The sequence below is a fragment of the Oncorhynchus clarkii genome, chromosome 19, assembly GCF_045791955.1.
Source record: "Oncorhynchus clarkii lewisi isolate Uvic-CL-2024 chromosome 19, UVic_Ocla_1.0, whole genome shotgun sequence".
NCBI lineage: Eukaryota > Metazoa > Chordata > Actinopteri > Salmoniformes > Salmonidae > Oncorhynchus > Oncorhynchus clarkii.
The window spans coordinates 9,522,594-9,550,486 of record NC_092165.1 but is presented as its reverse complement, the minus strand read 5'-3'; the positions used below and the strand labels follow the sequence as shown (position 1 = coordinate 9,550,486).

Here is a 27,893-nt window from a genome sequence, read left to right as displayed (position 1 = left end):
TTCATTTAAGTGTGTGTGTGCGCGTGTGCGAGTGCCTGTGTGTGTGTGACGAACTACTGCTGGCAAAGGATTCCCCATCAGATCATGGTTAGAAAAGTAATTGGGGCTCCCTAATATGAGAACGGTGGTATCTGTTCTGTATCTGTCACTGAAGGAGGGAGAACAATGACTTGACCACAATGTGCTGGGGTTACACGAAGCAACTTGGACGCAGCTATGCTGCTTTTTAGATTGCTTCATGCAACACCCCCAGCAACTGATAAGCAATTCATCTGCAACTTGGTGGCATCCAGATCAGTTGCAAACGTTTAAACTTTTATGAAACTCGTTGCAAGCAACTCAATCAAAACGAATGCTTTTGTCGCGTGATCCATTCGACCCAGAACTCCGACCCAGTTGTCATGTCAACACAGCTGTCGCTCACGCTGCCTGTTGCTGCCGGAACCGCCATCAAGGTTGATAGAAGCGACATAGTTAGTTAAACGGAAGCTGTATAAATAGATATTGGCATCATGGCTAGTAAAGGTTTATGTATGTGGTTTGGCTGTCAATACATTTCATTTTTTTAAGTAAACCCAGACCATGTTTGAACTAGCTAGCCTAAGCTTAGTTAGTTGCTAGCCTAAGCTTAGTTAGTTGCTGGTTAGTTGTTGGTTAGTTAGTCGATAGCTAGCTAGCCAGCTAGAACAGTGCTGGCAATTTCAATTTGGCTAGCTACATTGTATAGACAGCATTTTTTTCTAAATCATTAACGAAAAGGTTCGATAAACAAATTATTTGTGAAAATCACAATGAGGTGAGTCACCCAATAAATGACTGGGAGTTTATATATGTAGTGTGCAACTCTTTTTATTTGTATAGCTTATTGAATCACAATGTAACGCAACAGATGCCATTGGTTTAGAATTTTCAAACCACATTGTTGCATGCCATTTCAATGGTGTTTCAGTTGCTTCCTGTATCAGCAAAGTTGATTCAGATGATGTCACTTGCAACTGCAACAAACATTTCTTGAGAAACTCCAGCCTACAGTCTCTCTTGACCTCTCATTGTCTGTTCCTCTCTTATTTACTCCATCTACACCTCTATTCTCTGTCCCATTGGCTGCTCCATCTACACCTCTATTCTCTGTCCCATTGGCTGCTGCATCTACACCTCTATTCTCTGTCCCATTGGCTGCTCCATCTACACCTCTATTCTCTGTCCCATTGGCTGCTCCATCTACACCTCTATTCTCTGTCCCATTGGCTGCTCCAGCTACACCTCTTCTCTGTCCCATTGGCTGCTCCAGCTACACCTCTTCTCTGTCCCATTGGCTGCTCCAGCTACACCTCTTCTCTGTCCCATTGGCTGCTCCAGCTACACCTCTTCTCTGTCCCATTGGCTGCTCCAGCTACATCTCTTCTCTGTCCCATTGGCTGCTCCATCTACACCTCTGTTCTCTGTCCCATTGGCTGCTCCATCTACACCTCTATTTTCACTCTCGCTTCTGCCCTCTTTTCTCTCTCGTTCCCATAGTTGACACTCTGTCCACTCTCCCCCAGGTCTTCTGATGGTGTGTTGGCGGTGGGGACAGTGTTGGTGAGCCGTGTGAACATGGGGGAGATGGAGGAGGGGGACATGGATCACATCACGGCCGATGTGCAGCAGGCCCAGAAGGTGAGGACGTGTGTGTGTGTTTGTATGAGAGTCGTTCCCCTCCAGATGTCTCGGCTAGCACTAATGCTTGCAGGATTAGTCTGTCACTGCTCAAGTGGCCCAATAAGATTCATCAAGCCCTTACGGGGGGGGGGGGGGGGGGGGGGGGTAGAGTGTGATGAGAGGGCGAGAGTGTGATAGGGACTCTTAGATACTGCATATGTTTATCATGTGTGTGTGTGGGGGGGGGGGGGGGTAGAGTGTGACGAGAGGGCGAGAGTGGGATAGGGACTCTTAGATACTGCATATGTTTATCATGTGTGTGTGCATACGGCGTTTGCGTGTGTGTGGGGGAGAGAGAGAGGGCAAGCCAGAGAAGCCATTGGCTCAGACAGCCTGAATGCTGTGTGTGATTATGTGCACAAAGAGCATTAGAGAATTAGAGAGAGGGAGCGTCATACATCCTTCTTCTATTTGTGTGGGATAGTCGGCTAAACCCCATGGCCTTATAGCCTTCCTACAAGTCTCACCTCGTCTGAATAAATGGCATCTCCCTTGTGAGACCATCCCACCTACAATCAACTATGCTGATCCACCACGACATGCTTCTCTGCACCATCTGAGAAACACAGGAATAAGAGAGAGAGAGAGAAAGGAAGAGAAAGAGAGAGAGAGAGAGATGATGTCTTCTTCTGAGATCGCCAGGTACCTGAAGAGTGCTCAAACGTCCTCCCAATGGGGTGTTTTCACACCAAAAACATAGTTTATGTATGTACTTTTCCTTCATTTGACTAGTTATTACACCCAATGGGGATATTTAATTTAGTCTAAAATATAATAATATGTGTAGCATAGAAGCACTGTACTTGCAACAAGATGTCACGGTCTGACTTCAGTTTTCATCGTTTGTTTAGGTTTAGGCATTAATTCCGACTGGTTAAGGTTTAGTATAGTGTTAAACAGAAAAAAAATGACTGCCCAGTGCTGGGCTTGAACCCGCGATACTGGGCTTGAACCCGCGATCCTCTGAACCAATGTGCACGGTTTAAAATTCTCTATCCCCATCCACAAAGCCCTAGCATGCCGCGAACCTACTTGATGGTAATAGCCATTCACACTGCCCCTAGTGGATGGTATTGAAGGCATCTCCCGACATCCTGGGGTCCTGGACAAATGTGGAATACTGAAGTTGATCTGGTGTGACCTGGCTGGTAGTTGTGCATGTACGGGGAGGCAGTCAAAATGGATCTGTGTACTGTAGAAAGGATGTATTTCTGAGAGGAGATAACATAACCTCGTAGCATAGGGTGTTCCCTGACCCAGTCTAACTGTAGTCTGTTGACGCTTCTCCTCATTGCAGCAAAATTACCTTTGCGCTCTCTCTGTGTGTGTGTGTGCGTGCATGCGTGTTTTACCACTGTGGGTAAGTCAGTCACAGAGAGCAGTCTTATATAATTGACTGGGGCTCTAACATGGCTGGCTACCTCTGTGTCCTGCTCTCTTTTGATGGTGTAGTGTGGGTGGACAATTTCTCTTGTTTACACAGCAATTTTTGTATTGTTTTTTCAGTTAAAACTGTAAGAAGAGTTTAATACAACTTGAATTCACGATACAACTGTGCTGCTCCCAGCAACAGTCGCGGTCTCACGCTGCGTCCCTCTCAGATGGCTCAGCGTTGCACCTGTACTGCCAACACTTCGCTCTCACGCAGTCACACACGGTCTCTGTTCGCTTCATGTAGTCACACACGGTCTCTGTTCGCTTCATGCAGTCACACACGGTCTCTGTTCGCGTCATGCAGTCACACACGGCCTCTATTCGCTTCACGCAGTCACACACGGTCTCTGTTCGCTTCATGCAGTCACACACGGTCTCTATCAGTAGCTGATACCTGCTAAAGTGTATATCTGATGGTTTGTCAGCCTCGATGCCACTGACAGAGAGGCCTGAAAACTGTTGGTTGTCACTGGCACTTTGATGTCTTATCCCGCACGCATCATCATAAAGGGACATTTAGCAGCTGTGATGGGAAGATACTCATTATCAAAGGGGACGGTGACAAACACATGGAGCGTTCTTGAATGACGGAGGGTTGGTCTGTCTGTCTGTCTGTCTGTCTGTCTGTCTGTCTGTCTGCCTGTCTGTCTGTCTGTCTGTCTGTCTGTCTGTCTGTCTGTCTGTGTCTGTGTCTGTGTCTGTGTGTGTTTAGCTTCACCTGTCATTTACCTACTGATGTCCCAAAAAACACTGAGCTAAATTAAAATGTATTTAAAGAGCAAGACATGCTGAACCAACAACATGTCAAGCTAGACGTGGCCGCCCCGCTGCTCAGAGAAAAGCAGAGTTCAATGTACATTCATATGTGTGTGTTTGATGGTAGAGATTTGACATGTACATGTAAACATCAAACATCTCTCTTTCTCTCTCTCTCTCTCTCTCTCTTCTTTCCACAGTGCACCTTAGTTTGTGAGTCATCACAGGGAACCCAGAACGACAAAGATAATAGCCCCCTGACGGGTGCTGGTAAGTTCGACTACGCTTGTTCCTTCTACCTTTAAACACCTATAATTTAACTGCTGACGTCCATCGTCATGGCAACCCTGTAATCAGTGGGATGAGCTTTAAGGCTAATTTTATCCCCTCTAATTTGATCCCCCTTCCTCCCCCTGTCTAACCAATCACCCCAATCTCTCCTAGTGAAATTAGTTTATTACTGAAAAGATTTATCTAAAGTTTTTTGGGGCATTTTCCCTTAAAAAAACCTATTACACCCCTGTAATTACCATGACCTAGTGTTACCCCCAAAAGCAGCTTGAAATTGACATAGTGTAATCAAGTGATCCATTAAGTTAACCCCCGTATACTTCTTGGTTTTCTCATTGGAAAGTGCGCCGCCCTTGACTAACCTTCTCCCGCCAAAGAGATTTGAAGTCTCAATGGGGCTACCCATTTTGATGAAAAAAACTCATATTATTCATTCTCAGATTAAAACGGGAAGCCTTGGTTTAAGTAAGTAAAGGGAGGGAGAGCCAGTTGACAGTGGAAAAGGTGTGAGACTTGGCCAACCTTTAATTCATTATCTACAGCATATATAAACTCCCAGAAAATGCCTTTTTCAAACATCTAGACACTGGTATGGGTGCAGGACAGGACTAATATGATGTACAATTTTTTTTATATAAAATGGTGAAGTGCCCCTTTAAAGCAGGTAATTATATCCCCAGACAAGGTGAAAGTCCGCCTGCCTCCCTTGGCTGCTCCAGTCCTGGTTCTGTATCTGTTCTGTGTGGACTGGCTGGAGAGGCAGACCAGCGGAAGCGGCGCCACGTCGATCCTGTGATACCAATTAAGGGAGAAGCCCCCGAATGGCGCAACACACTTCGCTTGTTACTCGATCACTGGGAGCGGGGAGAATCGAGCAGAAACACCAGGAGTGAGAAAAAAGAGAGAGGGAAAGAGGGAGGAGGAGAAGGAGAGACTTGAGAAGGTCACTGCTCCCTGCGGTGTTGGGAATATAAAGCCCTTCTTTCCCTTTTCTCATCACTCGTTCCTCTCCAGAGGGGAAAAGAAACCCTTCTGAGTCTCCAACTCCATCCTCCTCTTCTTCTATGCTTTCTTGTTTTCTTTCCCTTCCTCATTATCGTATCCCGGTACTTTCTAGAAAGTCTTATCTTCGTCTTTTTCTCTGTCTCTATTTCCGTCCTCAGCGTGTGTTGGCATGACTTTCCTTACAGCTCTGTTCTCTATACCCGTCGTCATTGTCACTATCTGTCGCAATTAGCTAGCGAGAGGCAGGCACCAGGGGGCTGTGCCACCCGCCTTCCTGCGCGGGGTGGGTTGCAGGAAGGCGGGTGGCACAGCTGCGTCCCATCACTATAACACGCTCCCCGCAGACTTAGAGAGATTGACTAATGCAATTTAGCCATTCACTTGTATTCCCTTTCAGAGCGGGGAAAGCGGAGAAGGATGCACACACACATGCACACAAACACACACACAATACACACACACAGGAGGGGGGGGACGACGCCCGGGGAAGAAGTAATTTCCTTAAGAGGTGTGGGGAGAGGAGGAAGGAGCAATCTGATTGGCCTTCAGATTAGCGTGGCGGCGGGGGGAGGTCAGAGGTTCATCTGCTCCTTCGACCATGTCCGCTGCAAGGAGGAAGTACCAGTCATCCCTTCATCTCGCTCTCAATCTGTCCCTCTCACCTCTCCCTCTCTTTTTAACTCTGACGTACTCTTTGAAATGCCCTCTAGAATCCTGTCCCTCTCCACACAGCAGCAGCAACAGTGTCATTTAATAATCCAAGATCAACCTCTCCATTTCAAATCATAGCTGTACTTTTTCATTTGATGTAATCATTAATATAATATAGTGATAAAGAGGAAGTTTCCGCACCTATTTCGAGTAATTCCTGTCCTAGAAAGAAAATCCTCGTTTTAGGCTCCACCTCGAAGACTGACACAGGCTGCTAACACATATTCAGGAATTGGGGGTGGGAACGTTGTGGTGATTTCCAGGTGTAGCAGAGAAATGACAACAAATAGGCCACTGACTGACAGCTGTCAGTGTAATTAGCTAGCATGCTAAGCTAACCTTAGCCAGCTAATGAAAGTTGTGAAAAAGTCGATTTCTACTGGTGTGGGAGTTGAACCCTTTCTTATTTTTCACTTTTCTCACTATTGTGTTGATTGCCGACCTCAGCCATACTCTACCAGATCAGATATCATCTTTTTCACATGGTCCTCTCTAGCCTGGTTCCAGGAACTATGGTGGATGGGCTTGGCTCTAGTTTGTCCTAGCCAACCTTCCAGGGGCCTGATTCCTACCTCTCTGACTGTCCTTGACACTGAACTGAACACCACATTACTTCCCACCCCAGTGCCTCTAGTAAAAGTCACCTCTGACACATTATTTGCCAATTAGAAGGTCTCTCCACTGCCACACCGCCCCTCGTTGTGCCCGAACATCATAAGTTTGTCACTACATTCTCCAACGCTCTGTTGCCTTCTGTATGGGAGATGGGACTCTGAATACCCAGGACAAAGTGCTCAGAATAAGGCCCTGACATTGAAAAGGGATGACGGAGAGAGGGCCAGTCTCTGTATTGAATTCGCACCTTGGACAGTAAATGGATGGCAAATGGGTGCATATGGTAACGGGGCCTCTCCTCCCCTCCTCTCCCCTTTTCTCTCCCCTCTCCCTTTTTCTCTCCCCTCCTCTCCCCTTTTATCTCCCTTCCTCTCCCCTTTTCTCTCCCCTCCTCTCCCCTTTTCTCTCCCCTCCTCTCCCCTCCTCTCCTCTCCCCTTTTCTCTCCCTTCCTCCCCCCTCCTCTCCTCTCCCCTTTTCTCTCCCCTCCTCTCCCCTCCTCTCCTCTCCCCTTTTCTCTCCCCTCCTCTCCCCTCCTCTCCCCTTTTCTCTCCCCTCCTCTCCCTCCTCTCCTCTCCCCTTTTCTCTCCCCTCCTCTCCCCTCCTCTCCTCTCCCCTTTTCTCTCCCCTTTTCTCTCCCCTCCCCTCCTCCCCCTCCTCTCCTCTCCCCTCTCCTCTCCCCTCTCCTCTCCTCTCCCCTCCTCCCCCCTCCTCTCCTCTCCCCTTTTCTCTCCCCTCCTCCCCCTCCTCTCCCCTCTCCTCTCCCCTCCTCCCCCTTCCTCTCCTCTCCCCTTTTCTCTCCCCTCCTCCCCCTTCCTGTCTTCTCCCCTTTTCTCTCCCCTCCTCCTCCCTCCTCTCCTCTCCCCTTTTCTCTCCCCTCCTCCCTCCTCCTCTCCTCTCCCTACCTCTCTCCTCCCCTCCTCCCCCTTCATCTCCCCTTTCCTCCCCTCCTCTCCCTTCCTCTCCCCTCTCCTCCCCTCCTCTCCCTACCTCTCCTCTCCTTCCTCTCCTCTCCTCTCCTCTCATCTCCTCCCCTCCCCTTCCTCTCCCCTCCCCTCCCCTCCTCTCATCTCCTCCTCTCCTCTCCTTCCCTTCCTCACCCCTCCCCTCCTCTCCTCCTCTCCTCTCCGCCCCTTCCTCTCCCCTCCCCTCTCCTCCTCTCCTCCAGGAGTTGGACTGACATTACCCCTGTTAGTTGGTTGGTTGCAGCTTCACAAGGAAGAGGGGAAGTGATTTTATTTTTTAAAAGGGAGGAATAAGTGCTTGGGTCACACTTGTGATTCCCAACCCTCGGTGCCGTGTAGCTTTTTTGGTAGCATTACACATCTTGAAGCCTCCGTCTTCAATGGTGAATTCTCTTCTACTACTATCGGAGCGCTACAGCTTATTACTATTGAGTGACTTCCTTCCAGAACGCTAGCGTGGCCTCTAAGAGAAGAAGCAACGGCAGCGAACTGCGAATAGCTGTTTGAGGCGTACGGATTTTTCCGGCTTTCTCACCCAGCGACTGCCAGCACACTGATAAGAGTATTAAAGCTGTTTTTTGGTTGCCGCGTGATTGCTGCTAATAGCCACTCTAGGAAGAAATAGGAAGAGGAGTGTAAGGGTTTAATTTGAATGGGGTTTAATAGGAGAAGATGGTGAGGCAAAGTTTGGGGAGTCAACCATCTTCCCTTTCCTTCACTGCTCTATCATAAACAAACAATTCAAATGGGAATCAAATCCAATGAAGGAATTGTTTAATAATGAAAGAATCATTTAATGGGCTGACCTGAGATCTCTTATATTCTTCATTTTCTAAGTCTTGGAGAGAGAGATGTGGAAAGAGCGATAGAAAGAGAGAGATGCAGCTCTTGGAAGATGAGGCAAGCAGCAATCTTATCTATCGCAGACACTGTTATTGATTATGGGATTTGCAACACAGGCCACATGAAAATACGTTTTTTGAAGGGTTAGAGTTTTGTCTTTGGGTTTTTCCTCGGTATCAAAGTTTGTTTAGAACCAAACCACATCGTCTGGTTGATGTTTGTGAAACTTAGAAATGTATTTGAAGGTGTATGTGATCATTTTCAGTATGTTGTGATGGTTGATACTGTATGTCTCTCTTTCTCTCTCCACCTCCTCCCTCTCACCCTCTGTCTCCCCCCGCCTCTCTCTCTCTCTATCTCTCTCTACCCTCCTTCTCCCTTCCCCCTCTCCCTGTCACCCTCCACCTCCTCCCTCTCTCCCAGTATTTAAGAACCCGGTTTGTAAGGTCTACAAGTTCCAGACGGTGGATAGTAAATGGATGCTGGTGAGAGAGCAGATGGAGGAGTGTACTCTGTCCTTCAGCATCCCCAGACAGCTCCTCCACCTCTACATCCAGGAAGACATGAGGAGGTAAGAACCCATCTAGGATCAGTTGAGCCTTTACTGAACCACTGGGAGGGACAAAGCAAAACCTGACCTTGGAACAGTATTTCATATGGGATAATGACTTGTCTTTATAAGCACAGTGATTTGTGAGAAATAAACAGCAGCTGATTGAGGATCAGGTAAGACCAAATTTAACCACTGGAGGTAGACATCAACACTGACCTCGGATCAGTACATAGGGAGAGCACAGACCTAAGATCTATTGTAACAGCCTTACTCTAAGCCTAAATCTAACCACTAGGAGGTACATTGCATTCATTTGAATAGGGGCACTATAGCTCTGGGCCTGCCTACATTAACAGGCCTATTTCAGAGATGTAAATGGTTGTTCAAGAGCTATACTTAGAGAGGATTGAATTATTCAGGTCTGTTTAACACTTCAAAAGGGGATTGTTGTACGCCTGCACACTAGTCAACCAGCAACACACACACACACAGATGTACACGTGCATACAGGCACACAGACGTTTGCACACACACACACACATGCAGAGAGGGACACAGAGAGAGAGAGAGAGAGAGAGAGAGAGAGAGCAAGAGAGAGATAAACACACACACCAACTCCCCCCAACACTGCGTTGTTCTGAACAAAGTCCTGGAGCTTTATCGAGCTGAGAGTGGCTTTGAGGAAGATGAAGGTACTGTGTCGCTAATTGACTCTGCTCTTGATCTTGTCAGCTAATTAGTGGTCAAAGTGGCCACAAGATGATGAGGAAAAAGGGATGTGTATTGTAACCAAAATGATTCCAGATGACGTTTGAATCCCCCAGAATGTTCCTAGTGCAGTGTTAATGGGACATTATACTCAACAGACATTCAAGTTTGTCAGATGTTTTCATACCTCAATAGTAGTCTGATGATTTTGACATCTGGAAACATCTGACAAAATTAGATTTGGGAGTTTAATGTCCCTTCTTTAACCACAGTTAACCCTCATTAACCGTCAGTTAACCCTCCCTTGGCAGGTCCAGTTTTGCCATTGTACTCAATAAAGGAAAGGTTAAGATCCTGCCAGTGAATAGATTATCCTAATCAGTTTATAAGAGAGAAGCCACTGTGATGGGTAAGAGGATCTCAGTGTTCTCTTCCCTCAGGGGCCCTATGAGCGTCTGTCAGGACAGATCGTTCCTCAACACGCCCGCCGTTCCCTAGCAATCCCTCATAATCCCCCGCCCGTCATATAGTCCCAAGCGGTCGATCTCATGGTCAGCGGCAGTATCCCAAATGACTCCCTATTCCTTTCATAGTGCCCTACGAGCCCTGGTCAAAAGTAGTGCACTTTAAAGGATAGGCTTCCATTTGGAACACATGGAGTGTCCCCATCGGCCCACTAGTTTGGAATCCCAAGTCATTAAACTAGATTAGAACATTCTCTGACCAAGGTTTCTCTCAAATTCCAAATTAGAACATTCTCAGACCAAGGTTTCTCTCAAGTTCTAGATTAGAACATTCTCAGACCAAGGTTTCCCTCCAGTTCCCGCCCTTAAAAGCTATTATTTAAGCCTTGTTATTATCTGGTCTATTGCCTCTAGACTCTAACCTCTCTTGATACTTGCAGTCTGAGTAGAACAATACTTTAAAGCTAGAGTCCTTCATTGAAAGCATAACAAAGCCTTCACCCCACCTCTGTTTAGGTAAATAGCTACGGGATGGAGAAATTAACGACTCTTACATTCATAGACGGAGCTATGGATGCAAGGACTGACCCTCCATATTTTGGAGGCAGGGACTGACCATAAACATGAGAGTGTTTTGAGGCTGTACAGCGTTTGTTTATGTTTGCATTGGTTACAAACATTCAAGTAAAACAAGCTTATATTTGGGGTTCTGATGGTGTACGACAGTTGAACTAAGCTCATGAGGCATTTAGATGTTCTCTTGTTCAGGAATCAATGGTTACATATCGTTCATTTGTAAATTATGGCTATAGCAACTAAGGACTATTCAGAAAACGATCTCGCTCTGCCACTTTACAATGGGTGTGTATGACACATGTTCAAAAACACAAGTACATTGTTGAGTTTATTTACCCACACACATCAATGTATATCTATTATTCACTACCAGGTAGATAGGGAGTTTAAGAGCTTGTTTGTAATCCTCTTTAAACGATTTCAGGCGTTCTAGCTAACTCTTAGTTCTGTGTAAAAACTCAATCAGGCTTTACCCTTTTAATGATTAAGATACGCCTTTTAAGGCTGTGAAGTGACACACACACACACACACATACACACACACACACACACACACACGCTGTGAAGTGGCATAGTCTCCTTCCCCGGCATCACTTTATGCTAATAGTGGCATCTCTTTTTCTCCTCTCTTCATCCCTCGTTCCCTTTGATGTTGACAGCCATGTTCCAACCTTATCAACATGCCTGTTTAATCTTTGTCCTTGTGTGTGGGTGTATAGCTCTTGTATGGCTCTTTGTGTGTGAGTGACTGTCTGTGTGTGTGTGAGTGACTGTCTGTGTGTGTGTGAGTGACTGTCTGTGTGTGTGTGAGTGTGTGTGTGAGTGACTGTCTGTGTGTGTGTGAGTGTGTGTGTGAGTGACTGTGTGTGTGAGTGACTGTCTGTGTGTGTGTGTGTGACTGTGTGTGTGAGTGACTGTGTGTGTGAGTGACTGTGTGTGTGGGCGTTAAATAATATTTATCCTTTTCTTTAATGAATTGATCTGATTGTTTCATGAATTCCGAGCTACGCCTACACTCCTTCCCCATTCAACAAGGAGGAAGTGAGCTGATCATCTTCTGCTCCTGTGAACTAAAGAGTGTCACAGCGGTCTGCCTTTGGTTGGTGGTTGATACTACGGCCTCTCTACACTACATTTCAGTAAAGCACAGTATATGGAAATCAGTAGGCTATAGTTCTCTATGTACTTGAACGTCTACAGTAAAGGAGGCAGGTTGGGATGTAAAGAAGGAGGCTTCTGTTTGTGAGTCGTCTCACGCAGGTTATATTGACCCCAGGCCCAAAGCTCTTGGTGATTAAATTGAACAGACCACTATAACACAGCATGAAATAAAGTCTCTCACATGACAGGTCTTTGCTCTTTGGAAAATGTATTCTGTACCCCTCATCTGTCCAAGTCAGTTTGAACATCTCTCTCTCTCTCTGTCTCTCTCTCTCTCTCTCTCTCTCTCTCTCTCTGTCTCTCTCTCTCTCTCTCTCTCTCTCTCTCTCTCTCTCTCTCTCTCTCTCTCTCTCTCTCCCATTTTCTTTCTTCTGCTTGTCTGTCTGAGGCCTCTGTCTACTTTTGCCCTCATTCCCTACTGTGTCTTGTTCTTCAAGTCTCAGTCTCTCGCTCATGTCAATCTTCCCTGCATTTGTCTCTCTCACTCTTTCTCTCTCTCCTTCATCTTCCCTACTCAGTGTCCCTCTTAAGGCCTGTGACTCATTGTCACCCCTCCCCCCGTCTATCTCTCTCTTCCCCTCTCTCTATCTCACTGGCGTAACGCAGTTTCTCTGCCCCCCCCCCCCCCGCAAGGTCAGAGTTTCATTATGCAGTGTACTATCTATAGCTTTCTACCACATCTCCCTCCCTCCTTCATCTTCCCTATTCATTGTCCCTCTTAAGGCTTGTGACTCAGTCTCCCCCTACCCCCCGGCACACACACTGTTGTTCACCCACTGACCCCCAACCACCGCTGTCTGCCCAGCATCAAAATAACCAGTCTGGGCTGGGGCTGACGCCTCTTGATACACAAATAACAGTGGTTTAGACAGAAGAATATGGATTACACTGAATGGCTGCAATCTGCTGAAGAGCATGGGTATGGTGTTTGACAAAGTGGCTATAGCGCTGGAATCAGACGGCATCATAGAGAGAGCATCACACACACACGCACGCACGCACGCACGCACGCACGCACGCACGCACGCACACACACACACACACACACACACACACACACACACACACACACACACACACACACACACACACACACACACACACACACACACACTGCATTCTCTCATGAGCATTAGAGCCCTCTCCAAACCCAAGTGGATGGCTGGGTTAGAACAATATGTTTGATTGGAGCATCGAGGCCTCATGGAGTGGGTCTACTTTAAACCTCACTACGCCAACCCCCACGAAATGACACCTATCTGAACGTCCCCATCTCCTACTCTGCGAGAGGGCCAATATCATTATCTCTGTCAGCAGTGGTGTCGGATTACCATACAGAACAAAGAGAAATAATCATTTTTTTCTCCCTCTTCTACCCCAAACTGATACTGGAGAATATTTTTGTCCTGTTTTAAAAAGAAATCGGGTGCCTTTTGTGCGCTGACTAATTTACAAAGATGCTAATCTTCTGGTTGAAAGTGTTAAAGCTACACGGGAAGGCTTTGAGTCGGGAACTTTACATGGGAACTCATCATTGTTCTCTGAGGAAATCTCCACACAATTAAGGGTGGCTGATCTTAGCTCTTAATGAGATACCGGAATAAGATACTGAAGTTCTCTTTTTACGGAATATTCTGGAAGCGAAAAGTCGGAAGCCCACCTGGTTTGACTAGATAAGTCCCTATTACTTATGGTAATTAAAATGAATGGGGTAGTTACGGTATTTTACATGTTTAGATATTTGTTTTGTTACTTGAAATCAGTCTATGGACAAGGACTGCAATCCACGCTGGTTTTGTTGAGCTAGCCACTGTCAAGAAATACTAATAAGGAAACAAATACATAAATATGTAAAATCATGGAACTATCCCTTTAACTCTCTCCCATGATGTTGAATCAATGCTCCCTATGGCCGTTACCCACAACTCACCTGTGGAGCATAGCCGCACAGCGTCTTGGTCACAGAGCAATGTGTTCCACCACTAGGTCTGCCACGGAGCTTATTTACAGTAGGTCCTTACTCTCCGGGATCCTTGGGATGTCCCTACCCTATTGAAGTTGAAATTTAAAATGGTTAGGGCTATGGTTTAGGGTAGGGACGTCCCAAGGACCCCAGATAGCACTACTCATGTTAACTACCGTAGAGAGAGGGTACACTTTAAGGTGGAAAGGGGGGTCAAGGAGAAAGAACTGCACTTGGGCAGCATGGCACTATCTATCTGGCTAAGTTTACTTCTGTGCCATTGTCAATTGGGTTTCGTGAGGCGAGAGGGTGGAGGGTGGTGATACAGTGCCTTGCGAAAGTATTCGGCCCCCTTGAACTTTGCGACCTTTTGCCACATTTCAGGCTTCAAACATAAAGATATAAAACTGTATTTTTTTGTGAAGAATCAACAACAAGTGGGACACAATCATGAAGTGGAACGACATTTATTGGATATTTCAAACTTTTTTAACAAATCAAAAACTGAAAAATTGGGCGTGCAAAATTATTCAGCCCCCTTAAGTTAATACTTTGTAGTGCCACCTTTTGCTGCGATTACAGCTGTAAGTCGCTTGGGGTATGTCTCTATCAGTTTTGCACATCGAGAGACTGAACTGAAATTGCTTCAGTTTTAAGTCTTTTGTAAGGAACATTTGTATGAACAATATTTTCCAGTTTACTGGATTTTTTCCCATTCCTTGCAAAACAGCTCGAGCTCAGTGAGGTTGGATGGAGAGCATTTGTGAACAGCAGTTTTCAGTTCTTTCCACAGATTCTCGATTGGATTCAGGTCTGGACTTTGACTTGGCCATTCTAACACCTGGATATGTTTATTTTTGAACCATTCCATTGTAGATTTTGCTTTATGTTTTGGATCATTGTCTTGTTGGAAGACAAATCTCCGTCCCAGTCTCAGGTCTTTTGCAGACTCCATCAGGTTTTCTTCCAGAATGGTCCTGTATTTGGCTCCATCCATCTTCCCATCAATTTTAACCATCTTCCCTGTCCCTGCTGAAGAAAAGCAGGCCCAAACCATGATGCTGCCACCACCATGTTTGACAGTGGGGATGGTGTGTTCAGCTGTGTTGCTTTTACGCCAAACATAACGTTTTGCATTGTTGCCAAACAGTTCAATTTTGGTTTCATCTGACCAGAGCACCTTCTTCCACATGTTTGGTGTGTCTCCCAGGTGGCTTGTGGCAAACTTTAACCAACACTTTTTATGGATATCTTTAAGAAATGGCTTTCTTCTTGCCACTCTTCCATAAAGACCAGATTTGTGCAATATACGACTGATTGTTGTCCTATGGACAGAGTCTCCCACCTCAGCTGTAGATCTCTGCAGTTCATCCAGAGTGATCATGGGCCTCTTGGCTGCATCTCTGATCAGTCTTCTCCTTGTATGAGCTGAAAGTTTAGAGGGACGGCCAGGTCTTGGTAGATTTGCAGTGGTCTGATACTCCTTCCATTTCAATATTATCGCTTGCACAGTGCTCCTTGGGATGTTTAAAGCTTGGGAAATCTTTTTGTATCCAAATCCGGCTTTAAACTTCTTCACAACAGTATCTCGGACCTGCCTGGTGTGTTCCTTGTTCTTCATGATGCTCTCTGCGCTTTTAACGGACCTCTGAGACTATCACAGTGCAGGTGCATTTATACGGAGACTTGATTACACACAGGTGGATTGTATTTATCATCATTAGTCATTTAGGTCAACATTGGATCATTCAGAGATCCTCACTGAACTTCTGGAGAGAGTTTGCTGCACTGAAAGTAAAGGGGCTGAATAATTTTGCACGCCCAATTTTTCAGTTTTTGATTTGTTAAAAACGTTTGAAATATCCAATAAATGTCGTTCCACTTCATGATTGTGTCCCACTTGTTGTTGATTCTTCACAAAAAAATACAGTTTTATATCTTTATGTTTGAAGCCTGAAATGTGGCAAAAGGTCGCAAAGTTCAAGGGGGCCGAATACTTTCGCAAGGCACTGTAGATGATTTGATATGTTTGCAAATGTCCCTTAATCTCTCACAAAAACACATCATGCGAACATTTCGATCGATGATATGTTTGCAATTAGAATAGATCAATCAGTCTGATAATATATTCTTATAGTGGCTAATTGACATTTTAGTGAGTCTGATTAGCAGCACCACACTGTCTGTAGTCTGAGAAACATTGGATCCGTTGTCAAGAATAACACATCTCTATTAAAGCAAATAGCCCATCAAACCCCCTACGTATCATTGAGATCAAGACCTTCTTTACAGTGGTTAGTACAGGCACCGTGTCTCATATCACGTCGGATCACAGCCATTCAGATGGTAACTACGACCTAGCCGGCTAAGGCGGTGGCCTGGGTATCAGCTTGGACGCCTCCGGCAACGGGTGGTTATTTCCTCGGCAATGACCTCAGTTTACCTCGGGCCCCTAATGGCAACATGTAGGGGTATTTTGGCCCTCCGGCTACACACCTCACACGCACGCCTCTCTATGAGATGAATCCGGTTGCCGTGGCGATCGACACCGACAAACTAGAGAAGAGGGCTAGATAGAGGGGTTTATTCTTGGTTAATGGGATCTGGGTGGTAGGATGTCTCTGACTGGGAGAAGAGAAGAAGGGGTGATGTTGGTAAACAAGTGGATAAGTGGACAAAATGGCTTCTAGCCTGAGGGTGGGATTTGTTTCATAATGATCAGTCTATCGACTAAGCAGTGAGGCTCAGGGATGGGGTAAATGGTGTGTGTGTGTGTGTGCGCATTTGTGTGTAGGCGCCCATCTGTGTGTGTGCGTGCGTGCGTGCGTGCGTGCGTGCGTGCGTGCGTGCGTGTGTGTGTGTGTGTGTGTGTGTGTGTGTGTGTGTGTGTGTGTGTGTGTGTGCGTGCGTGTGTGTGTGCATGTGTGTGTGTGTGTGTGTGTTCCTGCATGCATCAGAGAGGTGTTAAACGGTCTGTTAATACACTCGCCACTGTGACAGTTCGGGTCATATGACTCAAACCAGAAGACAATGAACAGCATTAGTCACAGTGGAGGCAATCTAACCGTGCTATTGGCCATGAGCCAGCACAACAGCATTAGATGATGCAGGGGGTCATAGAATAGGTTCAGTCTTGCTGGATAATACTGTACGTGGTTGTGTTGAACCTGCCAAAGCAATCTTTATGAATGTCTTGATTTACAAAATACATGCATGTACTCTGTAATGATCTGTATCCTCTCAGTGACATTCCTGTATATCTCTACCCAGTAAAGACAGAACAGGGATATGCGCTCCTTCCTGGCCACTGTGCTTCTGCTTATGTCTCTGCTTGCTCGGCCGGGCTTTACAAATAAAATGTATTGATTGATTTACTGTCTCTCTCTCTGTTCTTACTCTGTCGCTCTCCTTACTTTCTCTCTCCCTTTCTGTGTCAGTGGGATATGAGTTTGATTGAACTGAGCCGACAGAGTCCGGTTGAGAAATTCCTTGTACTCCGTAACGTTCCATGTATCTCTCATTGACATTCCCTGTGGATCCCCTGTCATTCCAGGATACAGGAGCTGAGGGACCTTGGGGAACTGTCTCCCCACTGGGACAACCTGAGGAAGGAGGTGATTGGCCGTTATGGACAGGTGATAGCTGCCTACCAGGAGACCCTGGCTGAGCTGAATAAGATCACTGGTAAGACTTACTACATGCACACAGGCAAGCATGGACACACACACAGTCACTATACGCACACACATATTTACACTATGCACACACACTGCTTCATGCCCTATACCATGCTATAATGCTCTCTACCTCTTAAAAGGGTAGAGGTACCCTTGGGAAGAAGCGAGCATTTCTGAAATCCCTCTCTGTGAACACCCCTGCTGAATCGTCTTTGTGTTTTGTTTGGCCTTTTCTTGTTTTTGTTTACCACATTGCCAACGTTTCTGTAATTGCCGATGTTTCACGTTTCGCCCTTGTCACCAAGACAAACACATGTTCCTCCGTCTCCAGTGGACTGGGATGCAGTGGATACCTTTGTACTTATCATTGCTTGGTAAAGAGGTGGAGTCTGAGGCAATGACTTATCAATGGCCCGAGCACTGCCCAGATAATCCCTACCATTGTGTCCCTGACTTGTCTTAGTGCTGCTGCAAATGTACATCGAATCAAGTTTACTTAGTCACATGCCGAATACAACAGGTTCGCCTTACAGTGAAATGCTTACATACAAGCCCCTAACCAACAATGCATGTTTAAAAAATACAAATAAGAATAAGAAAAGTAAGAAATAGTTAAACCGCAGCAGTAAAATAACAATAGCGAGACTATATACAGGGGGTACCAGTAGAGAGTCAATGTGCAGGGGCACCGGTTAGTCAAGGTATGTACATGTAGCAGCGGCGTAAAAAGAGAGGGGGGGGGGGGGCAATGCAAATAGTCTATGTAGCTATTTGATTAGATGTTCAGGAGTCTCATGGTTTGGGGGTAGAAGCTGTTTAGAAGCCTCTTGGTCCTAGACTTGGTGCTCCGGTACTGCTTGCCGTGCGGTAGCTGTCTGTGACTTGGGTGGCTGGAGTCTTTTACAATTTGTAGGGCCTTCCTCTGGTATAGAGGACCTGGATGGCAGGAAGTTTGGCCCCAGTGATGTACTGAGCTGTACGCACTACCCTCTGTAGTGCCTTGCGGTCGGAGGCCAAGCAGTTGCCATACCAGGAAGTGACATAACCAGTCAGGATGCTCTCGATGGTGCAGCTGTAGAACCTTTTGAGGATCTGAGGACTCATGGCAAATCTTTTCAGTCTCCTGAGGGGGAATAGGTTTTGTCGAATGAGAATGGGGGTGTGCTCGGTCCTGCTTTTCCTGTAGTCCACAATCATCTCCTTTGTCTTGATCATGTTGAGGGGGAAGTTGTTGTCCTGGCACCACACAGCCAGGTCTCTGAGCTCCTCCCTATAGGCTGTATCGTCGTTGATCAGGCCTACCACTGTTGTGTCATCTGCAAATGATGGTGTTCGAGTCGTGCCTGGCTGTGCAGTCATGAGTGAACAGGGATTGAGCACGCATCCTTGAGGGGCCCCTATGTTGACGATCAGCGTGGCAAATGTGTTGTTACCTACCCTTACCACCTGGGGGCGGCCTGTCAGGAAGTCCAGGATCCAGTTGCAGAGGGAGGTGTTTAGTCACAGTGTCCTTAGCTTATTGAGGGTACTACGGTGTTGAACGCTGAGCTGTAGTCAATTAATAGCATTCTCACATACAGTAGGTGTTCCTTTTGTCCAGTTGGGAGCAGGCAGTGTGAGGTGCAATAGAGATTGCATCTTCTGTGGATCTATTAGGGCAGTATGCAAATTGGAGTGGGTCTAGGGTTTCTGAGATAATGGTGTTGGTGTGAGCCATGACCAGCCTTTCAAAGCTACAGACGTGAGTGCTACGGGTCGGTAGTCATTTAGGCAGGTTACCTTAGTGTAAGGGTAGGAATCACAGCCGGATGTGACACAGCCTGGATTCGAACCAGGTACTATAGTGACACCTCTTGAACTGAGGTACAGTGCCTTAGACCGCTGCACCACTCGGGAGTATAAGAGATCATACCAGAGGTTTTGTATTGATTCCTATGTTGAAGATGTAAAGAATATTTGCTGGTCTTTGGTGTATAATGAGGAGCAGCCAGACACTACACTTTTATGAAATTGCTTATTCCAGTTACTAATAAGCATGCACTCAGCCCTATATAAAACAGAACAACATATTTTATGTTATCATACAGACAGTCAATGTCACATATCAAGTTGAACTCATCTGACTAAAGTTTGAATGTTTGATGCGTGTCGATTAGATCCAGAATTTAATCCTGGGTAAAAAATGACACTGGGTGAGGACTGAGGCCTTGGGGACCGATGGCCACCTCGAGTCACCTTTGTTTCTTCTTTACGACTTCCCTTCATCCTGGAGAGCAGAAAACACACTCTCCCGTGTTTCTGTCTTCTGCTGCATTAGTTTCCATAGCAACAAAGTTTCTACAAGGGTTAAGGGGGATAATGAAGAATTACGTGATAATCATTTTGTTGACAAGGGGAAGCTGATTGAGTGCTACTCTGTGTGTGTGTGTGTGTGTGTGGGGGGGGGGGGGGGGGGGGGGGGGGGGGGGGGCTTCATCTGATATTGATAGGGTTTACACGCTTATCCTGCTGATTCATACTGACAAGATGCAGAACAAAACTTAGACAATTAACTGTTTGGCTGAATCACACACACACACACACACACACACACACACACACACACACACACACACACACACACACACACACACACACACACACACACACACACACACACACAAACACACACAAACACACACACACCCACCTACATACATCCACTGTTGCACAAAATGACAGATATTATTTGGCACTATCAAATTATCTATATCTGTCCTCGACCAAATTCAATAGACTTCCACAACACAATGCTTGATGGGTCACAGCGCGAGCCATAACAACTCTCTCAATTTCTCTCTCTTTCTCTCACTCTATCCCTCCCCCATCCCTCTATCGACCCTCTATCCCAGCTTCCTTGGGTCCCAGCGGCCATAGTATCCTGATGGAGGGATAGATTTTTCCTCCCACACCTCTCATTCCATAATGAGATATTTGTCAAGGTGTTTTTTCCCTGCGAACCTCTGATGAGCGACGATGGCCACACACACACACACACACGCACACACACGCACACACACACACACACACACACACACACACACACACACACACACACACACACACACACACACAATCTAGTAAGTAGAGGGCAAATCGGCGTGGGTGGAGATGCTTCATGACAGCTCTCCCTGCATGGCCAGATGCTGCATTGTGTGATGATCAAGTTAGCTGCTAGCCGTTGGACACCGTGCAGCAGAAGAGGCGGCCCTCGCAGCCTATAATCCAGCACCGCATTAAGTCGGCGCAGTGACAGACAACGCTAAACAAGCCGGGCAGAGAAGGCAGCAAGCAGGTTAAGTATTGATACCTAATGTGATTAAAGGAAAGGTGAGGAGTGGGAGGATAGAGAGATGTAAGAAAGATGGAGAGAGAAAGAGGTGTGTATGTGGTGGCTAGTTGCAATGTTACAAGTGAGAGGGTGAGAAAGTGGGGGAGAGGGAAAGTGAGATTGAAGAGGAGGAGGGAGGATGGACGCACTGCGTTGTGTACCAGTGGTCTGTGGGGGTTTAAGGAGGATGGACGCACTGCGTTGTGTACCAATAGTCTGTAAGGGTTTGAGGAGGATGGACGCACTGCGTTGTGTACCAATAGTCTGTGGGGGTTTGAGGAGGATGGACGCACTGCGTTGTGTGCCAGTAGCCTGTGGGGGTTTGAGGAGGATGGACTCACTGCGTTGTCTACCAATAGCCTGTGGGGGTTTGAGGAGGATGGACTCACTGCGTTGTGTGCCAGTAGTCTGTGGGATTTGTGCCTGTAGTCTGGGGGGTGGGGTTTGAGTGAATAAATCCTCTTCCACAGTTTCAAAAACAAAACGGGTGTTTTCCTTTTATTCATACTTATTAAGACCCCAGCATACTTCAGATGCTCTAATAATTCATTCATTCATCATCTCTCCCACTCCTATTGTTTTCCTTTTATTCATACTTATTAAGGTGGAATGACCCCAGCATACTTCAGATGCTCTAATAATTCATTCATTCATCATCTCTCCCACTCCTATTGTTTTCCTTTTATTCATACTTATTAAGCTGGAATGACCCCAGCATACTTCAGATGCTCTAATAATTCATTCATTCATCATCTCTCCCACTCCTATTGTTTTCCTTTTATTCATACTTATTAAGCTGGAATGACCCCAGCATACTTCAGATGCTCTAATAATTCATTCATTCATCATCTCTCCCACTCCTATTGTTTTCCTTTTATTCATACTTATTAAGCTGGAATGACCCCAGCATACTTCAGATGCTCTAATAATTCATTCATTCATCATCTCTCCCACTCCTATTGTTTTCCTTTTATTCATACTTATTAAGCTGGAATGACCCCAGCATACTTCAGATGCTCTAATAATTCATTCATTCATCATCTCTCCCACTCCAATTGTTTGCCGGCCGGCGAATTAGAAGCTTGGTTAAATCCGTTAGTGAATGTTTGTTGGCCTTCCTACGCCATCGGTCAGCTACAGTGAAGACCCGTCTGTCACTCGCTCTTCAATCATGGTGACGGCCTAAGAGCAAAGTCCCCCTTCTAGACTAAATAGTCTTGTTGTATTGTTACAGAGGCGCCTGAGGGATGAAGTAGTGTGTGAGCCACTGTAGTCCTGTATATTGTAGACAGTCTACAGACACCACCAGTGTGTTTCCAGTTCCTCCACTGTGGGAGCTCTAAGTTGCCTGCTATTTGAATGAAAGGAAATCCTCGGATACACTCTGAGAGAATTCCCTGAGCCACCCCAAAAAATTTATCCCTGTCTGCACCTCACAAGAGGATTGGAGGGAGGATAGGAAAAATGTTAAATGCACAAATCCATCCCAGCATCAATCTGAACCCCGGCCTCCCGTCCCGGCGGTGGTTATTTGGGAGTCTTGTTTGCTGTGCTGACGCTTTCGCTGTGTTCCTCTGCTTTCCTCAGCACCAGCCCCCCCCCCACTGTTAAGCTTCTTTAAAGTCTATGCTGCTAGCTAGCTACCGGGCCTGATTGGATGCTGTTGCTGCTACTACTGCTACATATTGGCTTTTTCATTGGAAGGATGTGTGATACTGCATTGGAAAAGGTTTTTGAACTCTCCAGATGGTTGAAATGGCCCTAATCAAAGACGATATTGACTATGTTCATGGATGAATTGGTACAGGAAGGATAAGGTACTTTCTGCCACCATCTGTAATCGTTAGTGGATTGAACAACCGTTTCTGAAGTTAGCGATCCAAAGGCATCCCATAATGTGTCTTCAGGCTGACAGAGAGAGACCCTGCATCCCACTGCTGGCTTGCCTCTGAAGCTAAGCAGGGTTGGTCCTGGATGGGAGACCAGATGCTGCTGGGAGTGGTGTTGGAGTGCCAGTAAGAGGCACTCTTTCCTTTGGTCCCCCCAAAAATATCCCAATGCCCCAGGGCAGTGATTGGGGACATTGCCTTATGTAAGGTGCTGTCTTTCGGATGGGATGTTAAGCAGGTGTCCTGTCTCTCTGTGATCGCTAAAGATCCCATGGTGTTAACCCCGGTGTCCTGGCTAAATTCCCAATCTGTCCCTCATACCATCATGGCCACATAATCATCCCCAGCTTCCAATTGGCTCATTCATCCCCTCTCCTCTCCCCTGTAGCTATTCTCCAGGTCGTTGCTGTAAATGAGAATGTGTTCACAGTCAACTTACCTGGTAAGGTCAGGGTTAAATCAGAGTGAGAGAGCCCCTCCACTCCAACCCCCTCCACTTTGGCCAGCCAGCTGTGTGTGGGTCAGTATCCTGGCTCCCTCCTGTCACACAGACTGACCACCTGGGCAAACAGATGGGAATTTGATATGGCTAATTCGTCTAACTTGCACCGATCGCTAGCTCGATTAGCCCCCGTCCCCAGTGCACACAGTTGACAGAGTGACTGACGGCAGCCCACTGAGCTGAAGTGATGGCAAGGCCCCTGGCAGACTTTAGCATTAGCCGTAAGAGATCGCTCAACCTAGCACAGCTGGGAGAGGCCATAGGGCATGTTTAGCTAAATGCTACAGATTAATATGTGACGTCAGAAACAAGAATATAAAGATGGCTGCCAAACTAGGAGCTTTTGAAGGGTGGTGATATAGATATTAAACAAATAGCCGTATATAATTTGGGTATTTGGCCATCACACATGGCAAAGGAATGAAACAGACTTGAACCCTAGCTAGCATCCCGTGTAGGGCCTGTACAAAAATGTACAGTCAATAATCTGGAGCCTGTGTGGACATCTGTAAGTAAGCAGCTGGAGACCAGATGTGCTAGCATCAGGCTAGCATGTTGTAAGTGTAGCCAACTGGAAGAGCAGTTAAATGTTTCATGGGTGGTAGTGGGGACACGTGTGGTGTCCTCGACAGCACACTGACTCCTGCACGTGCGAACGCTCACTGGGTCCTCCTAACGCTGGGTGGGATGGGGAAATGGGATGTCAAATATATATCCACAGGGAAAAGCACAAGCAGGATATCTAAATAAATAACATTACTGAGCATATAACTTTGGTATCCTGCGTGTGCTTTTCCCTGTGGATACATATTTGGAATTAGCACCGCAAACATCTACTTGGAACAGTTTATTATAGTCTTGGCTGAAAGGACATTTGTCTAAATTGGGATTCCAACATTACGTTGACGAATGGGATGTATAGACCTCTCTGCTCAAATGGAATACACAGGACAAGGGTATATGCACCCAGTCCTTATGCAGACACATCAACATGTTTTTTTCCCCCATGTTTGGATGTCTGATTGATTGTTTGAGTTGCGTGGAATTTCTCAAAGCTGGAAACACAGAGTTCTGATCGAATCGAGAGAAAACCCAATTAAACATTTTTGATGTGGAACTAATTTGGAAGAGAACTTCAAATGTTTGTTTGAGGAGAATACGATTTTCCCTCGTGTGTGCGTGTATGTGTGTGTGTACCTGTTTTTACCCTACCTTTATCTCGACTCACACAAATACCCTCTCCTTCAGCAAACACCGCAGAATGTCAGATAGCCTGCGTTGTTTGACTGTTCTTAAAAGCTTAGCCCTATTTCAAAGAAAGTTTTCCTACTCTATTTACATATTTAGGATTTACGCTACTGGCGTGGAGCGTCAGATAGTGTTTTTCATCTTCAGCATAAGCCTGTGCTTTATCTTTTGGGAGTACCGTTTTAATTGGAAGTTTGGTACAAAGCAAGTGGTGCAAAAGAGGATCAAATCCTATGCTTAGAGGATTACATTGTACATTAGTGGATGCATTGGAAGGCCTGATCTGAAATTGAGCTGGTTTTGAAATGCGGAGAAGTCTCTGGTATCTGTGATATATATTTCTAAGTATCTTGCATTGGAAGGTAAATCCAGGCTTTAAAGTGATTTTACAGTAGCTATGCGTAACGTGTCCATTAGAAGATATAGGTGTTTGCAGGTTTGTAATAGCTGTATTTTTAAAAGGTATGCATTTCTGTCTGTGCTGACATGTGAGGGTCATAACTGGAGCTACAAGCTCAGCCAGAGTCCTTCCCCATTTAGTTCCGTTTGCGTCCGTTTAAGAAAAGCTTTGCAACAGAATCGGCGTAATGAATACACTCCTGTGTCCAGATGAAACAGTTCTGTACTCAAGGGTGTGACTCCTTAAGGATTGGTGGCATGCAGCCGATAGGCTTCTGTGTTTGGTCTATGAGTTTGATAACATGATCTTGTAATCTATGACACTGAAGATGAAGATGCTGAATTTGATGCAGTGGCGCTTTAAAGCTGAGCTAATAGTGTGGATTTGAGAGAGACCACTAAGCGTTGCAAGACCAGATGGGAAGGAGTGCTGGGTGTCACTGGGCTCTACTATGAGGCCTTTTGCCTGACGTGGAAAGCCTCTTTCAGGTATAAGTATCTTAATGGCTTGTAATGTGTCCAATACTGACACATCTTTTCTTCGCTATCTTTTCCAGGTCCGTCGTTCAAGCCGAGCTGCAGCAAGGCCCAGAGGTATCTAGAGTTCATCCCTATCAACCTGCACACCCAGAGGATGAGGGTGACGTGTCCCAGACAAACAGGTGTGTGTCCAAATGGACCTATAAAGCATACGGGTTGTATTCATTAGGCACCAAAAACGGATTCAAACAGGGAAGGACTAGCTGGACTTGTCCAATAAGAAATGTACATTTTAGTTTTCAGGGTTATGGTGTGCCCTAATGAATATAACCCTGACTATTACATCTTCACGAGGGTTTTCCAGCTGCTGGGAATGAGCACTGGGGTCTTGAACGTCACCTACAGCCGCTGCAGTTCAAGAGTTCACGTCCTTTGCTCTACTTCTTCTCTTGTCAGGAGGGCGCACAAGGCACGGATCAGAGGCATCTGGGGTGCTGACAGGTGCACATTAACCCTGACAGACAGACCGACCGACAGACAATGGTCTAACGAAGCCCTACGCGTTTGGCCCTGAGAGGGAATACACAGAATAGCCTGCCTTAGAGCTTCCATCTCCCTCTACAACCAACCCCAATACTCACCTCTCTAGTTCAGCCCTAGACTTGTCAAGATGCATTATGGCCGCTGACACGCTTCTACACGCTAGCTCTGGGATGCGCTCAGTAACTGCAAACGTGCTAGCTCTTGGGGAATGTTCCTCAGTTTCGAGTTGTCTCGGCATTTGATTGATTGTAAAGTTGAAGGCTAGACAAGCCTTGACACAGATCTCGACTACTCAGCACATCAGGGACATACAATAAGGAGAATAAGGCGAATGGAGCTGTTAGCGAAAACCACGACCACTGACTGACTGGTCAAAAAGAAGGGTTAGTCAGAAGTCTACCACCCTTGAGAAAGAGGGAGAATGTGTTGAAAGAGATCGTTCCTGGTTCAGTTCAGCTTGGTCTCTGTTGCCAAGTTTCCAGAAGACACAATAGCTCTTGAAACACATGGTGATGCATTGTTTGTTGATAAAATGGCTTCCACAGAGTCTAGTCTGGTCACTCCCTTAGGCAGTTGTTTCCTTTGGGGTGAAAAACGATTTGACTTTGTCCATCCATGTAAATGACATCAACGTCCTTTCTATTAGTCACCTAGTTTTCTGTGCTTGTCAGGAATTATAGTCGTATTTCCTCTAGTTTGGTCTTTCTTTCCTCCCAAACCAAACCAAACCAAACCATGCATAGCTTTTGCATTTGGATTTGCGTTCCACTATTGATCATGTAGTGAGTGAATGAGAGAAGGTGACGATACTAGCGACTGGCTGGCGTGGGAGCACAGTATGATGACTCAGTTACCATTTACGGCATTGTTTGAACGACAGACCATCTAGGGGCGATCACATCTGTGGCCATCTCGAGGAAGAGACATTCCCACAGATGTCCTAGGGTCACTGAAGCCAGGAGAGGTGTAAAGACAGATGAGACTTGAATCGACGAAATTCATGTTTGGATTGTTTCAAGAGTTCAGGAAGAGCTACATGTTTCAGTCGTCAGCGTATGGATTTATTGCTACAGAGAAACTGTCGTTCTGTTCGTCGGACGGCAGATAGTTCAAAGAAGAGCAACACAGGTGTGCTCTTATCATACGGTGTTGAGGTGTGGTGATTAGATCCGAGAATGTGTGGGTTTTCATGTCTTTGTTGTACTGTTTTGGGCCATCAAAGTGAAGTTAATTAGACAATAGGAGATACAGGGAATTGGCGCTCTTGGAAGAATAAAAGTTGAGTTTTAACTTCGATCATGGAGTCATTGGTTAACCTGATATATGTTGGTACTGTCGTGGTGAATATTCTATGCTGTTAAGACTTATTGTTAAACGGATATTTTGTATCCTTTTAATCGTGAAGATTTCTGGTGTGTGTCATTTGCAAATTGCATTCTTATTGCGTAACTGTAATAAATGTCATTACTTTTAAATGGATACGAACCACAGTCCTCACATTTTTGAGTAATTTTCCTTGAATTATTATTTGGTGAAATGTTTAATGGTAAATGTTATTCACAATAGTCATAGCATAAATGCTTGGTCTAACTCTACTTAATGCCAAGCCATTGATTGCAAGATATTAGCACCTTGTTCCTCAGCCTCTCAATAATTGCAGAGAAAGGAAACAGTGTTATAAACTCCATTTGGGCTATGTAAAAGGGACATTTTATCTCCCTTAACCCATTCCCATGTCCTGTTTAAGTATGAATTATTCAAATGTATCTCACCGGCCCGCAATAATTTCTCCTCCCAGGGAGAGAAAGACAGTCGATTTATGGGGGCGGAGGGGACACACACTAGGAAATCAGCTAGAGCAAATTGGCCCGTGTGACTGATGTTGTCGGCTCACCATTGTATTTCATTGTGTCGCTGTATGTTGTGAGGCAGTAGCCAATTAAGGGGAGCTGGGAAGTTTGAGAACCCAGGGGCTGAGCAGGGAGAGGTGGGGGACAATGGGGGACAATGGGGGCCATGTCGGCGACCATGGGATCATTAA

General features: G+C 45.9%; 1 protein-coding gene across 9 annotated transcripts in view; it reads left to right on the top strand.

Annotated features, from left to right (window-relative positions):
• LOC139374697 (type II inositol 3,4-bisphosphate 4-phosphatase-like) overlaps positions 1 to 27,893 on the top strand; it is a 252,978-nt gene that overhangs the window by 175,198 nt on the left and 49,887 nt on the right. For 4 of the 9 annotated variants that reach the window (XM_071115774.1, XM_071115768.1, XM_071115771.1 and 1 more), the window contains 6 exons: positions 1,545 to 1,659; positions 4,092 to 4,161; positions 8,743 to 8,890; positions 17,298 to 17,428; positions 25,387 to 25,491; positions 25,766 to 25,810. In XM_071115774.1, coding sequence (XP_070971875.1) covers positions 1,597 to 1,659; positions 4,092 to 4,161; positions 8,743 to 8,890; positions 17,298 to 17,428; positions 25,387 to 25,491; positions 25,766 to 25,810 — 562 coding nt within the window. In that variant the 5' untranslated portion in view covers positions 1,545 to 1,596. Of the gene's footprint in view, positions 1 to 1,544; positions 1,660 to 2,318; positions 2,407 to 4,091; positions 4,162 to 8,742; positions 8,891 to 17,297; positions 17,429 to 25,386; positions 25,492 to 25,765; positions 25,811 to 27,893 lie in introns of those variants that run through there. The other 5 variants (XM_071115775.1, XM_071115770.1, XM_071115776.1 and 2 more) reach the window with 2 other exon arrangements.